This window comes from Antechinus flavipes, chromosome 2 (assembly GCF_016432865.1).
Source record: "Antechinus flavipes isolate AdamAnt ecotype Samford, QLD, Australia chromosome 2, AdamAnt_v2, whole genome shotgun sequence".
Taxonomy (NCBI): Eukaryota; Metazoa; Chordata; class Mammalia; order Dasyuromorphia; family Dasyuridae; genus Antechinus; species Antechinus flavipes.
The window spans coordinates 91,023,884-91,038,673 of record NC_067399.1 but is presented as its reverse complement, the minus strand read 5'-3'; the positions used below and the strand labels follow the sequence as shown (position 1 = coordinate 91,038,673).

Genomic DNA, 14,790 nt, shown 5'->3' with positions numbered 1-14,790 from the left:
TTGTGACTCCTTTTTTGCCTGAGAATTGTAAAGGTACAAAACAGGCATATGAATCAAATATTTTTTGATAATAAATCATAATTTCATACCCTCACATTCAGTTACAAAATCCCATATGGGATCACGACTCATAGTTTAAGAGGCTTTCGTGTACATCAAATGAAATAATAAGTATACTGCAAACATTAAAGAATCATGTAAATTTTTATATGATGCTATTGTTATGTTACAGTTACCACCTCCTAAGATGTTCTTGAAGACGATGTGTATGATGTATATAGGGTGGGGCTTCAGTGTCATTCACAAATCTTGAGTTTCTTTTGTTACTCCTGAGTCACATTTTTCAATTTTTTTTTTGCATTCCTCCCTTATGCCCAACTTAATGAATTAAAACTGAATAAACTCACTGCATATTAAAGTGTATATTTACTTAATTTGTAGAATATTATGCATTTTATTTCATTCTTCAAATAATTTATCTTCTCATCCTTTGCTACTATATGAGTGCAAAAAAACTGAAGTTTTCTTCAGAAGGTCTTTTTTGTTTAAGTTCATCTTGAGCACTAGAATTCAAAATGATCCAGAACGTATAAAGTAGTGTTTTTATTGTCTTTGGATGCAAGATAAAACCAAGTCTAAGAATATCTTTAATTATATTTCCAAGGAGAAACAGTGAGTAAATACTACCTTTAACTGTAATTTTCTACTTTGTTTTTTGTAGTAAAAATTTAAAAATTGTCTACTCTGTCCCCTCAGTAATAAGTTGTTTGTCATTGCATAAAGATTTTATGTTTAGAAGACCCAAAGTTAATTTGAAACTATGGCCAGAAGGCAATAAAAACTGGGCATATCTTTTGGCCCAGAAATATTGCTGGTAGGTATATATATCCCAAGAAAATGGGCCTATACTTAAACATATTTTTAACAACCTTTTTTTTTTGTGTGTGTGGAAAAGAATGTGGGGATGCCCATCAAATGGGGAAAGGCTAAATGAGGTGTGAAATATGATTATGATGAGATACTATTGTGATATAAGAAGTAACAAGCAGAATGCTTACAAAATAATCTGGAAAGACTTACATGAACTGGTGCAAAGTAAAATGGATAGAACTAGGAAAATATTGTACACAGGCTTAGTGATGTTTTACAATAATCATATGAATGACTTAGGTACAGTGATCCAAAACAATCTAAAGGACTGATAATTGAAAAATGCTGTCCACTTCCATAGAAAGAACTGATGAAGTCTGAATGACAATTGAAGTATACTTTTTTTTTTAATCTGCCTTTTCTTTTGTCATATGCCTGAAATGGAAATATTCAACATGATTGCTTATGTATTATCTATATCAAATTGTTTGCCTTTTCTTTTTTTCTTTTTAAATTAATTAATTAGTTAATTAATTATTTTATGATAACTTTTTATTGACAGAACGCATGTCAGGTAATTTTTTACAACATTATCCCTTGCACTCACTTCTGTTCCGATTTTTCCCCTTCCTCCCTCCACCCCCTCCCCTAGATGGCAAGCAGTCCTATATATGTTAAATATGTTGCTTGCCTTTTCAAGGAGGGAAAAGAAAAAGGGAAAGAATATGTAACTAAATTAAAAAGAATATTAAAATTTTTTGTTTACATGTAATTAAGGGAAAAAAAGTAAATCTCAAAAAAACCCTTATAGTTAAATCAGTATACATACAATATACATGTATAGTTTAAAAACTTTGATTCTTAGCACTTTCTGCCTTCTTTTCTGCCATTTCTTCCCCGAAGAAGCAGAAGATAATTGCCTAAGACTTCAGACTATTTTAAATGTTTCTTAGTTTCTTAAGTTTTCATGGCCAAGTAATTTACTACCAAATAGCTAGAACACCCATATATCTTTTTGTACTTAGTGGTTCTTGGAAAGGAGGAAGATACTATGTGATGTTGTCTTTGTGACCTAGACAGTGGCAACACTCAAATTCACAGGGATATTCTGATTTAATGAATGTAATCCAAATTCTTTTTGAAATGACAATTAAAATATTCCTCTTTCCTCCTAAAACTTGCCAAATTTTAAGTTTGGATCTACTCTGACTGATAGTGTCTTTGATTTTTTTTAATTTTCAACAAATGGCTTTCATTTTTTATTTCTTGAAGGTCAGATACTTCACACTGATGTCGTCTACTTGCATTCAGGAGAAGGATTCCGAGAAGCAGAAAAGATAAAAAGACTGTTGCTGAATTTCAAGTATGAAAACATAACTTTCTGGGTACTTCTATAGTGTATGCAACCATGAGGGCTTATAAAGCTGTGAATGTAAAGACGAAAAGCCTTTATTTAAGTGGAAAGAGGGCATCACATAAAAAGCCACATCTCAAGAGAGAGGGTATTTGAAAACTCAAAGAAAATATTTTTGTTTACTAAAAAAGGAATGATATATCTAGTAACTTATTTTATTCTTCTAATTAAGATTGTCTTGGTACTTTTAAGGAAATAGATTCATTTTACCTATAGACAGGTCATAGGAGTTCCTTGTAAATATGAGTAATTATGCTATTAGCTATGAAGTTCTTTGTTACAATTTTTGAATGTTTTGCTTCTTAAGAGCCATTTTTTGAGGAAATATAGTAACAAGTATCATGTCAGGCTTATATTTCTTAGTCTTATGAGCACAAGTATTAGCAAGAGAAATACTGTGTAAAATACTGTATATCACCATGGACATCTAGGAAATGATGAATGTAGGACAAAATATAGGACAGAAAATGATGAATATAGGACAAACATTTACAGTTAAAGAATCTTTAGTTGACAAGAGAACTCATCTGGTCCATTCCTTTGTTGTAGGTGGGGACCATCTTAGAACATATGAAATGTTTTACTAGTTGTATTAGGACCTTGATGGACAGTGAATATTTGAGATTAAGTTTGAATTCTTGACCAAGTGACATTTTTATCTGTTTCTGCTTAAGGCCATGTGATGTCATGTGCTTTCAAATTCTAGTTTGGTAGCATTTTAGTGACCATTTCTTTTAATGCTGTCAAGTTTCCAAGTCAAAAGGAAAACTGATTATGTTGGAAACATGGGGCATGTGGATAAAAAGTAAAAGTCTCTTTTTGAAGACAACGACTGTAGAAATACACGGGAGCTGTTGGAATACACAGGATCCACCTGACAATGGCTGCTGGAGATCCAGCCCAGAATGGATCTCCTCTTGTGAGAGGATGATACAAAGTCAGAGGACTTTGACTGAGAGGCCGTTGCATTGTCTGACCTCCCTTCTCTTCCCTCTGCCTCCAATTTATCTCATTCCCAGTCCGCAACACCTATGTCAGCAAAGGCTGCCCTGCAACGCCTTCAGATGTTATGATCCACAGCTGTGGAGGCTCTCGGAGATTGACCTGTTCTTTAACAATTCCCTGTTTTTTGCTGTTATTTCCCCCCCCCACGGCATGGTTCTCACATTGAGAAATGCAAGCGGCACTATCACTTCTAGATGGTTGTAGCAGGTGTTGATCTTATCATGGAGGCAAACTTTCAAATGGAGAAAAGGACTATAATCAGAAGAGGCATTTTGATTATCCCGCCTAAAAAAGTCTGACAGGGCTCTTCTTCCTTTCCTTCCCCGCAGGTTACCAAAGGAATTCTGGAAAGATCCTTCTCATGAACAGTTCTGGTTCTTCTTGTAATTTTTATCCCATGTTCAGGTGCCATATGTTGGCTGAGAGCTGTTGGAATACATGGGAGCCACCTGACAGTGGCAACTGGAGATCAAACAGTTCCCCTATATTCCAATAGACAATGATGGTGATGGTAATGGTGATTATCATCATCCTTTTTCAATTGAAGGAAAATTTTACTTGAACAATATCCCTCCCTTTTAACTAGTATGAGATAATGCACAGGCTGTTAGGATATGTTAAAAAACAGAGGTACCTATCAGAGTATCTGCTTTGGAATGCATTTTCTCATTGCTAATTGTGAAGATAAGACCTTTGCTACTTCTGTGAAACTTTATTTTTTTACTTTTAAAGCTGCAGTACTATAGTGATTGGAAATGGAACTGCCTGCCGTGAAACAGAAGCTTACTTTGCAGATCTGATAATGAAGAAATACTTTGCACCCCTGGATGTTGTTTACTGGTAAGCATGTTTTAGGATTTGTTTCAGAATATGTTTTGATAGTGGTTGTAACTTTTCTTCTGGCATCTTCTTTTTCTCACATTTTTTGGTGTCTTTTTATTTGAAGAGATTAGTATTGCTCATAAGTTGCTGTTCTAAGTGACATAGTGAGGCCAAAGATGTTTCCCCTAATGCTGTGTAATAGCAGAGGTGAAGTCAAAGTATTCCTTAGAATAGATGAAGTAGCAGAAAGTCAGGATTCCTTGAACTTATAACAGAATATAAAGCTGGAATTATCTGGCCCCACCGTAAGTAGTAAGGAATTTGAGGAAATGCAGATTGTGATTGCTAGAACTATTTTTCTCTTAAGTTTTAACTTGTTGGTTTGGAAGTACTTTATAAATTAAGATGAAAGCAATACTTTAAAGAAGTTCTTCTTGTTTGGTTTTCATTTGTCTTTTTTATCAGATTCAGTTTAAATGAAGTGCACAAAATCTTTAGACAGGATATGCATTGATAATTTATGTAACAGTATATATACATTGTGAATATGAAGTAGATGTGATGAATAGATCTCTTAGAGTGCCTGAAGAGCTATGAATAAAGTTTTGTGATATTGTATATAGGAAGTAGCAACAAAAAATATTCCAAAGAAAAAGAAGATCAAAAAAGCAAAATAACTGTCTGATGACATATTACAAATGGCTAAGAAAAGAAGGAAAGTGAAAGATTGTTCTCTGAAATGATCAATATAAAGAAAGTAATAGAAGAAAGCAACAGAATGGGAAAGGAATGGAACTCTTTAAGAAAATTAAGATCTATCAAAGAAATGTTTCATGTAAAAATGGGCATGATAAATGGTAAAAAGTATAGGAACTAAACAGAAGTAGAAGAGGTGGCAAAATATATAAGAAAAGTATACGAGAAATATTTTTCATTTTTATCTATCTATTTATTTTGCTGAGGCAATTGGGGTTTAGTGACTTGCCTAGGGTCACACAGTTTGGAAGTGTTAAGTGTCTTGAGGTCAGATTTGAACTCAGGTCCTCCTGACTTTAGGGCTGGTGCTTTATCTATTGTGCCATCTAGCTGCCCTAGGAAATATTTTTTAGCATCAGTGGTGTTGTTTTTTTTTTTTTTTTTTTAATTTTATTTTATTTAATAATAATTTTATATTGACAGAATCCATGCCAGGGTAATTTTTTACCACATTATCCCTTGCACCCGCTTCTGTTTCGGTTTTTCCCCTCTCTCCCTCCACCCCCTCCCCTAGATGGCAAGCAGTCCTATATATGTTAGATATGTTGCAGTATATCCTAGATACAATATACGTTTAGCATCAGTATTAACCACTGTTAACCATAACTGTGTAATTACTGGTTTAGAACCATACAGTCTGGAGAATGAAGTTGACTGGGACTTAAGGAACAATGCTAATAATAAGGTTAGCAGAGGTGATACTATTCCAGCTGAGCCATTTAAAACCCTAAAATACGATTCTATTAAAGCACTGCATTCAGTATGCCAGCAGATTTGGAAAACTTAACAGTAACCTCTGGATTGGAAAAGATGATCTTTTCTATATCCCACTCTTAAAAAAAGAGCAATGCCAAGGACTATTCAAATTACTGAGTAATTGTGCTTATTTTACATGCCAGCAAGGTTATACTTAATATTTTGCAGGCTAGACTTCACCAATACACGAACTGAGAATTACCAGAACAGCCAGCTGTTTTTCAGAGGCAATGGAACTAGATATCATATCGTCAACATTCACTGGAATATGGAGAAAGCAAAGAAGTTCTATAAAAACATCTTATTCTGCTTTATTGATTACACTAAAGCCTGTGACTATGGATCACAAACCAATTGTGGCAAGTCCTCAAAGAAATGAGAATACCAGATCATCTCATCTCATCTCCTGAGGAACGTGTATGTAGGCCAAGAAAAAATAGAACTAAGCATGGAATAGCTGATTGGTTTAAGATGGGAAAAGGAGTAAGACAAGGCTGTATATATTGTCACTTTATTTAACTTATATGCAGATTACATCATGTGAAATGCCAGACTGGATGAATCAAAAGCTGGAATTAAGATGACTGGAGAAAATATTAGCAGTTTTAGATATGTAACTCTGTTTGCACTGTAACTCAGATATTACAACTGTGATGTCACAAAGTGAAGAAGAATTAAGAAGATTTTTGATGAGGGTGAAAGAGGAGAATGTAAAAACTGACTTGAAGTTTAACATCAAAAACTAAGATCTTGGCAACTGGTCCTGTCACTTTCTGGCAAATAGAGGGAGAAGTAATGGAAGCAGTGTTAGAGTTTATATTCTTGGGCTCAAAGATCACTGCAGACAATGAATGTAACCTTAAAATTAAGCTGCTAGCTCTTTGGAAGGAAAGCTATGTCAAATCTGGCCAGCATTCTAAAAAGCAGAGACATTTCCTTGCAAACAAAGGGCCATATAGTCAAAGATAGGGTTTTTCTAGTAGTAATGAACAGTTATGAGAATCGGATTATATGGGAACCTGAGCATCTCACAATTAATGCTTTCAAATTGTATTGCTGGAGAAGTATTTTGAGATACCCTTGGACAGCAAGGAGATCAAATCAGTCAATATTTAAAGAAATTAATTCATAATAGTGATTGGAAGATGAAATACTGAAGCTAAAGCTTAACTACTTAAACAACATAATGAAAAGATAGGACTCATTGAAAAAGACCTTGATGTTGGGAAAGATTAAAGCCAAAAAGAGAAGATGATGGCAGATAATGAGATGGTTATATACTGTCCTGGAAGCAATAAACATGAGATTGGACAGACTTTGAGAGATAGTGAAGGACAGAAGGACCTGGTGTGCTTTGGTCCATGGAATCTCAAAGAGTCAAATATAACAGAATGACTAAACAACATACACACATTACAGATGTCACCTGAAAAAATGTTCAATTTCTCCAGAATCCAAGGAAATTATAATTAAAAGAACTCAATAATGAGACCTAGCAGATTGGGGGAAAATGACATTGATACAACAAAGTATTTGTAGGGTTGTAGAGAAGGTCTTTCATAGTAAAAATACAAATTGATGCAATAGGGGGGAGGGGCAGTGTTTTGTCACTGCACTGTAGGAATTATACAACTAATTAAACCTCGACTCAGTAATCTCATTACTGAGAATGTGTACTAAGAAAATTATTTTAAAAAAGGGAAGTTGCCTGTTCAGCAATTATGAGAAACTAGAAATAATCTTAATGATTATTAATGATGAATGAAGCCTTAAGGTATAAATTTAGTGGCAGGGGGGAGGGGTAACGCTGCAAATGTGAATTAAAATGTGAAGAATATAAAAAAAAATCAAAATAATTATTATTTTTGATAAGAATTTCAGATTATTGTGTTTGTTCAATGCATTTAAAAAACTTTGTATCTCTCTTTTATAGATATATATTTTTCTCATTTTACTTGTCAGAATTTCCCTTTTTTGGGAGTTTGGATAATGGGGTCTTTTCTGATTTCTCTAAATATTTGCTTCTTAAATATTTGAGCCCCACTCAGAACCAGATCTGTACAGAGTATAATACAGTGAATTTTCCAGAATATCAAGAGTGAAAAAAATTCTAAATTATAATTTTTTGTATAAATTCAAAATTTATAGTATTAAAAAATTTAAAATAGACAGAAACACAGAGTGAAAATAAGGAGATGAGGAACTTTTTCTTATGCTTTGGGTAACTCTAAATATTAGTTTCAATCATAATTTCAAATGAGGCAACAATAAAAATTCAAGACAAACAAGCAGGAAAACTACCTTATAGGGTACAGAGGAGAGAATGAAAAAAATTTTCTATTGTGCTTTTAACCATAATGTAGTTTTCCTTTTTAAAATAAATCTTAACAATAAAAAAAATCTAAATTATTGATTAAAGTATTGACTCAAGTTGGAATGGTTATTTTGTAATTAAATTACTGTTTTGGGAACTTGCTTTTGGCAAATTAAGTATGCTTTTATTATCAAAGTAGATAATAACTATTATTCTTTTTCATTTCTGTTAATTTCATCAGTGTTGGTGTTCTTATTAATATTGATACTACTTCTGATAGTCCAGATTTCAGTACATCTCTGCCCTCTTTTATTCTTTGGTGTCCTACTCCATCTCACTTTGCTTGGCCATGTACACAAAGGGTTTTACCCTTGATCATGACATCACCCAAAAGTATCCCATTCCAAAACACTTCTCATTTAGAAAGTGACTAGTATTCTTAATCATTAGTCCTCTGGAATCATGATTGATCATTTCTTCGAGCAGAATTCTTTATTCTTTTTTTTTTTTTTAATAGTATGTTATTTTTCCAACTATATGTAAAGATGGTTTTTAACTTTCATTTTGGTAAGATTTTTAGTTCCAAACTTTTTTTTTTGTCTCTCCCTTATCTTTCTCCTCTCTAATATGGCAAGCAATCTGATATAGGTTATATATATATACATTCCTTTTTAACATATTTCCATATAAGTATTATTGGGAAAGAAAAATTGGAACAAAAGGGAAAAAACACAAGAAAGAAACAAAACAAGACAAAACAAAAAGTGAAAATAGTATGCTTTGATACACATTCAATCTCCATAGTTCGTTCTTCTAAGTTGGTGATGGTCCAACTTAAATGGATATTTTCAGATCAGTGCAAAATAATAATTGTAATATGACTTTAGGTAAAGTACTTACTATTGTGGGTAGAGTAGTTGTACTTAAAAAAAATTTTTTTTTGGCTAGGATTCACAGAATCTGAGAATGTGAAGGAACTCAGAGGACATCTAGTTTACCCATACCTTCCACTTATATCCATTAGTCAGTTAATATCTATTATGTGCTTATTATCTGCACTTGGTGTGCTGTGCTATTTGCTAGGCATTGAATTACAACACTGAAACAATTCTGCTTTCAAAGAATAAAGAGTTACTTCTTTAGAAGTAACATTATATTTGTACACACATAAGCACACATATGTGCATGTGTATTAATTTAATCACTGGAAATTTCACTAGCAATTGGTAGAATCAGTGAAGGCCTCAAATAAAAGGTACCTCTTGGGATAAATTTTGAAGAAAATTATTGAAGAAGAAGCAGAGTAGAGAAGAAAGTTCATTCCACAGTTGGAAGGCATTCTATACAAAGGTCTAGAGGCAGGAGATGGAATATTGTATGAGAAAAAGAGAATAAAGATCATTTTGTTCAACCAAATAGGGAGATATTGACTGGTAAAATGAGACATTGAAAGCTATTCAAAGTCAAACAGTTACTGAGTTTGTATTTGATCTAGAGGAAATAGGTAACTTTGTTCAGTTATTTTTCAGTTGTGTCCAAGCTTTTGTGACCTCATTTGGTATTTTCTTGACAAAGATTCTAGAGTAGTTTGCCTTTTTCATCTCCCGCTCATTTTATAAATGAAGAAAATGAGAAATAAAGAATTAATTAATTTGCCCAGGGTCACACAGCTAGTAAATATCTGAGGCCAGAGTTGAACACTTTCCCCCTCTTTTTTAAGGTTAAGTGAGTTGCCCGGGGTCCCACAGTTAGAACGTGTTAAGTATCTGAAGCCAGATTTGAACTCAGGATCTCCTAACTTCAGGGCCAATACTCTATCCACTACACTATCTAGCTGCCTCAAGAGTTGAACTCTTGGATGCAGGCCTAGCATTATACCCATTCCACCATTTAGCTGCCCTAAAAAATAGTTTCAGCCATGTCTGACTTTGTTACCCTATTTGAGGTTTTCTTGGAAAAGATGCTACAGTGACTTGCTATTTCATTCTCTAGCTCATTTTACAGATGAAGAAACTGAGGCAAACAGATTTAAATGACTTACCCAGAGTCACCTAGCTAGTAAGTCTCAGACCAGATTTTTACTCTGGAATATCAAATTTCCTGACTTCATTGTGTCCTCTTGTGTCACCTAGCTACTCTGAAATCTATTACTGGAATATATTGAGCCAGAGAGTGTGTTTCATTCTGCCCTCTGCAGCAAAACTAAGCAAGTATATTTCTCCTTCCATATGATAGACATCCTGTCACATACTTAATTACACCTTGTATACATTGACTCTCAGTGTTTTTCAATTTGAATATAATATAAGAAAGGTGGACTGAGAAGCTGTGTGATTATCTGCAATCATGGTTCTTTGTTATTATTATTATACTTATTCTGTCCCTTCCTCAATTTATATTGTGACCATCAAAGACAGACTTTAATGACTAATGTTTTTGAGATAAAACTTTTTTTCTGCTTGTAATTTTCTCATTACCAGGGATGTTAAAAATGTATGTAATTGTTAATATCCTTTTTTTTCCCATTTTCTTCATTTTACTGAAATGACTAAGGTTTTTTTTACTCTGATACTTAAATAAGACATTTCATTGATGTATGTGATTAGAAATGAGGCATCTGGAATATGTACTTTTTTGTGGTTTTAAAATTCTATCTGGACTCAATTTGACAGTTTTGGTTTTAAAATAAATACATTTTACTGCTCTGCTCTTACAGCTCATGTGCTTTCATATACCTATGGCCAACCTAAAGAATGGCAGGACTTTTTTTCCTTTCTTTTTTTTTAATTTTTAAATTTTTTTATTTAAAAAAAAAATGTTAACCTCTCTTGTGGATCTATGTTTATTGATTTAGATTAGTACTGGACTAAAGCCCAGTGACGGCCATATCTGGTCTTTTGGTTTTTTGTTACAAATCTGCTTTTGTTGCCAGGTCCAATAAAAATTCTTGATTGTTTTTGTTAGTTTTATTGTGAATTCATGCCAAATATACGATGTATTATAACTAAAACAGATGTTCTGTTTAGACAAGTGTATTTGCTTCAACAGAACTTAAAATATAAATTAAACAACTTTATGTTAGGCTTGAAAATGAGAATTGCTCAACTTTTATATTTCATGAGTGTTTTAGACTAAATGAAAAACCTTTAAAAAGTGTAAGAATAGCATTCTATTTTGAGCAGTTCTTCCATTGTTAATTCAGTTTGAGGTCTATATGTACTCTGCTCTTTTGACTTTTCACTCATTCAAATTGATCTCATTGACAAGCATGATTATGCACTTCATGGGTATACTCATCAAATTCACAATTGTTTTTTGTTGCAGAAAAATGTTTTTTTGTTGTTGTTCTTTTTGGATGATTGTCCATATTTTCCTTTTTTTTTTTTTTTTTTTTTTTTTTTGGCTTTAAATAGTATACTTTGCTCTTACCTTGGGAAAAATTTCTTTCTGCCTTCTGATGGTCAATTATGCAGAATTACCAATCTTTTATTATTTTGATTTTGGTTGTATTTAAAGCAAGATTCTAAAGATGTTGATAACTAATTGCTTTTGAGAAAGATCCCATTTTTAATTTGGGACACCAAGATTTAAAGCTCAAAAGTCAAACTTTGAAAATTATTGTTCTCTAGGAATCTAATTCATTTTACTTTTTAGGTAGATATCTAGAGAGAATCAAACTAAACTTATTAATATCCTTTTTGATTCTAACGTGTGGCTAACTCTTTGCATTATGCCATACAGACTGTTAAGAAATGCCATTTTAAAGTATTCCCAGACCATACATTTCTAATCTTACACCAATCTTAATTCCCAATACTTTTCCACTTCATAGCATTTTTATTTTGAAGGGAGACTAACATTTGTGTTCATGTTATGATAATTAGATTTCAAGAGGTTGGAGGATTAAAAATGTCTCAGGTCTAGTTGCAGAATAAAGTTTCGAACTACTTTTAAAACTTGCCTGATTTGTGGGTAGAGGTGGTTTTATTTATTTACTACTCATGCAGCATTAATTCGTATTTCATCAGGTACCTACAGTGCTGTAATTCTAGATGTGACCTGGGGACTTGATTTATTTCAGCTACGTTTTCTTTATTAATGTTCCATGAAAGAAGTACATGAAAGATAGCCAACATCAAAGCACCTTTTAAAGTAAAATGGTTGATAGGAATTCTCTGGCATTTTCACTGTCTGTCAAATGTTTCAGCTGGTTTGCATCCGTTTACAAGCTATTGCTTGCTGCATTAAAAGAAATCTAAAGCAGTTGTTTCAAGTCTTTTTGGAGGTAGAGGTGGGGGTGAGTAAAGTGATGACTGAAAGAAAATGTTAAATAGAATGTTGGATACATAGTCCTTTTCAATGCACATTTCCCAAAGTTCTTGGTTTTTTTCTTTTTAGAGGTTAAAGGGGAAATAATTTCCTAAATAAGGCATTTAGTCTTATTTTGTATAACTCTTCAGTAATTTTAGTTATCACATAATTGAAATTGGTGGTACAAGAAAATTAACTAAATCCCTATGTAAGAAATGAAGATATGAATAAAGGCAGTGCTAGTATTTTATTGAGAGATTGTTTAACTAGTTTAACTGCCTAGACATTTAATCTTCCCTGAACTATGTAAGAAGACCTTTTAAATAATTCATATTACACTGGAGGTAGGAAAACTACAAAGAAAAAAAAAATGATAATGATAGCTTGTTTTGTGTCTCTTTCTTTTATTTGTTTTTTACTTAAAACAGCCCAGAAAGGGATTGGAGTTAAAATTCCTCATTGACAGGGAATTGTATCTTGAAGGACGTGCTTAAAAGTGTGACCTTTTTTCATGTAACAGTAGCTTGTACTTCTTTGCTGTGTAATACCCAAACAAATATGCTTGCCCTACTCCCAAGTGTTTTGCTTCGTAAGTTGTACAATAAATAGATAATTTATTATTTCAAAGAACTTTTTATATTCTTTCAAAATTGTTGATATGTGTACTACTTACCTTTCAAATCATGACCAATTTGTTTTCCTTTCTTTCTCTCTTTTTTTTAAATCCACAAACTATTATTGATGCTCGCATTTAGATATCTAACTTTCATTTTTAAAATTTAATAGTAAATTGACTGAAAGAGGGAATAACATACACATTCTTTTGGGTATACAGATCTGTTTAGTTACACAGAGGGGAATAATTGAAAGGTAAGGTGACTTGAAAAAAAACTCTTCATTGGAGAATGTGGTATTCAGAAGCAAAGCAGACTTTTTGAGTAGGGACAAAATGAAAGGAAAGAGAGAACTATAAATGGGAAAAGTAGACTGGAGGGGAAATACTTAGTAATCATAACCATGAATATAAATAGCATGAACTCACCCATAAAATTGAAATAGATAGCAGAGCATTATAATTTTAAAAACCATAATCCAACAATATATTGTTTACAAGAAACACACTTAAAGCAGAGAGAGAGACAGAGTAAAGGTAAAGGGCTGGAAAAGAATTTATGATGCTTTAGCTGAAGTGGAAAAAAAAAAAAAGGATAGCAATGATAGTCGCAGACAAAGTAATAACAAAAATAGATCTAAGAGATAAGTAGGGAAACCACATTTTTTCTAAAAGATATGTTAGATAATAAATTACTATTAATACTAAACATTTATGTACCAAATGACGAGCATCCAAATTTTAAAGAAGTTTAATGAGTTTTAAGAAGAAATAGACAATAAATTATACTAGTGGAGAACTTCAACTTTCCTCTCTCAGAAGTAGACATATATAAGCAAAAAGTAAGAAAGCAGTTTCAGAAATGAACACAATTTTAGTAAAGTTACATTTGACAAAAACTGCTGAGAAAATTATGTGGCAGAAACTAGGTATAGACCACTGTATTTTTAAAAAAAAATTTTTATAACAGCTTTTTATTTTTCAAAATACATACAAAGCTAGTTTTCAACATTCACCCTTGCAAAATCTTTAAATTTTTTTCCCCTCCCTCCTCCACCCTCCCCTAAACAGCAAGACAGATCAATATCTTAGACCTTTATATCAGGATAAGGTCCAAAGTAGAAGATGATATAGACATAAAGGGTGATTCTACAAATTGACAAAAATTTATAAGTGTGTGAATTAGTCCTCAGTTGATAAATGATCAAAAGATATGAACAGGCATTTTTCACAAGTATTCAAAGCTATCTAGCATCATGAAAAAAATCACTGTTGCAAAAAATACAAATTAAAACAGCTCTGAGGTAAGACTTCAGACTTCTCAGATTGGTTAACAAGACAGAAAGAAAATTATAATTGTTGGAGATGATATGAAAAAATAGAGACACGTGCCTATTATGTGATTTTTTTTAATAATAGCTTTTTATTTTCAAAACATATACAAAGATATTTTTCAACATTCATTTTTGCATTCTTATGTTTTAGGTTTTTCTCCTCTCTCTCTTCCTGATATCAAGTAATCTAATGCAGGTTAAATATGTAATTCTTTTAAACATATTTCCATATTTATCATGCTGCACAAAAAAATTAGATCAAAAAAGGAAAAAAATGAGAAAGAAAAAAAGGCAGCAGACAACAGCAAAAAAAAGTGAAAATACTCTATTGTGATTACACATTCAGTCTCCATAGTCCACTTTCTAGATGCAGATGGCTTGCTCCATCAAAAATCTATTGGAATTGTCCTTAATCACCTCATTATTGAAAAGAGTTAAGTCCTTTGTAGTTGATCATCAGATAATCTTGGTATTGCTGTGTACAATGTTCTCCTGGTTCAACTCACTTCACTTAGCATCACTTCATGTAAGTCTCTCCACACCTTTCTGAAATCATCCTGCTAATCTTTTCTTATAGAACTATAATATTCCCTAA

At 32.5% G+C, this 14,790-nt stretch overlaps 1 protein-coding gene across 2 annotated transcripts in view; it reads left to right on the top strand.

The window, feature by feature from the left end:
- SRBD1 (S1 RNA binding domain 1) overlaps window positions 1-14,790 on the top strand; it is a 301,555-nt gene that overhangs the window by 80,868 nt on the left and 205,897 nt on the right. For both annotated transcript variants that reach the window (XM_051975202.1, XM_051975201.1), the window contains exons 14-15: window positions 2,143-2,233; window positions 4,022-4,129. In XM_051975202.1, coding sequence (XP_051831162.1) covers window positions 2,143-2,233; window positions 4,022-4,129 — 199 coding nt within the window. The remainder of the gene's footprint in view (window positions 1-2,142; window positions 2,234-4,021; window positions 4,130-14,790) is intronic.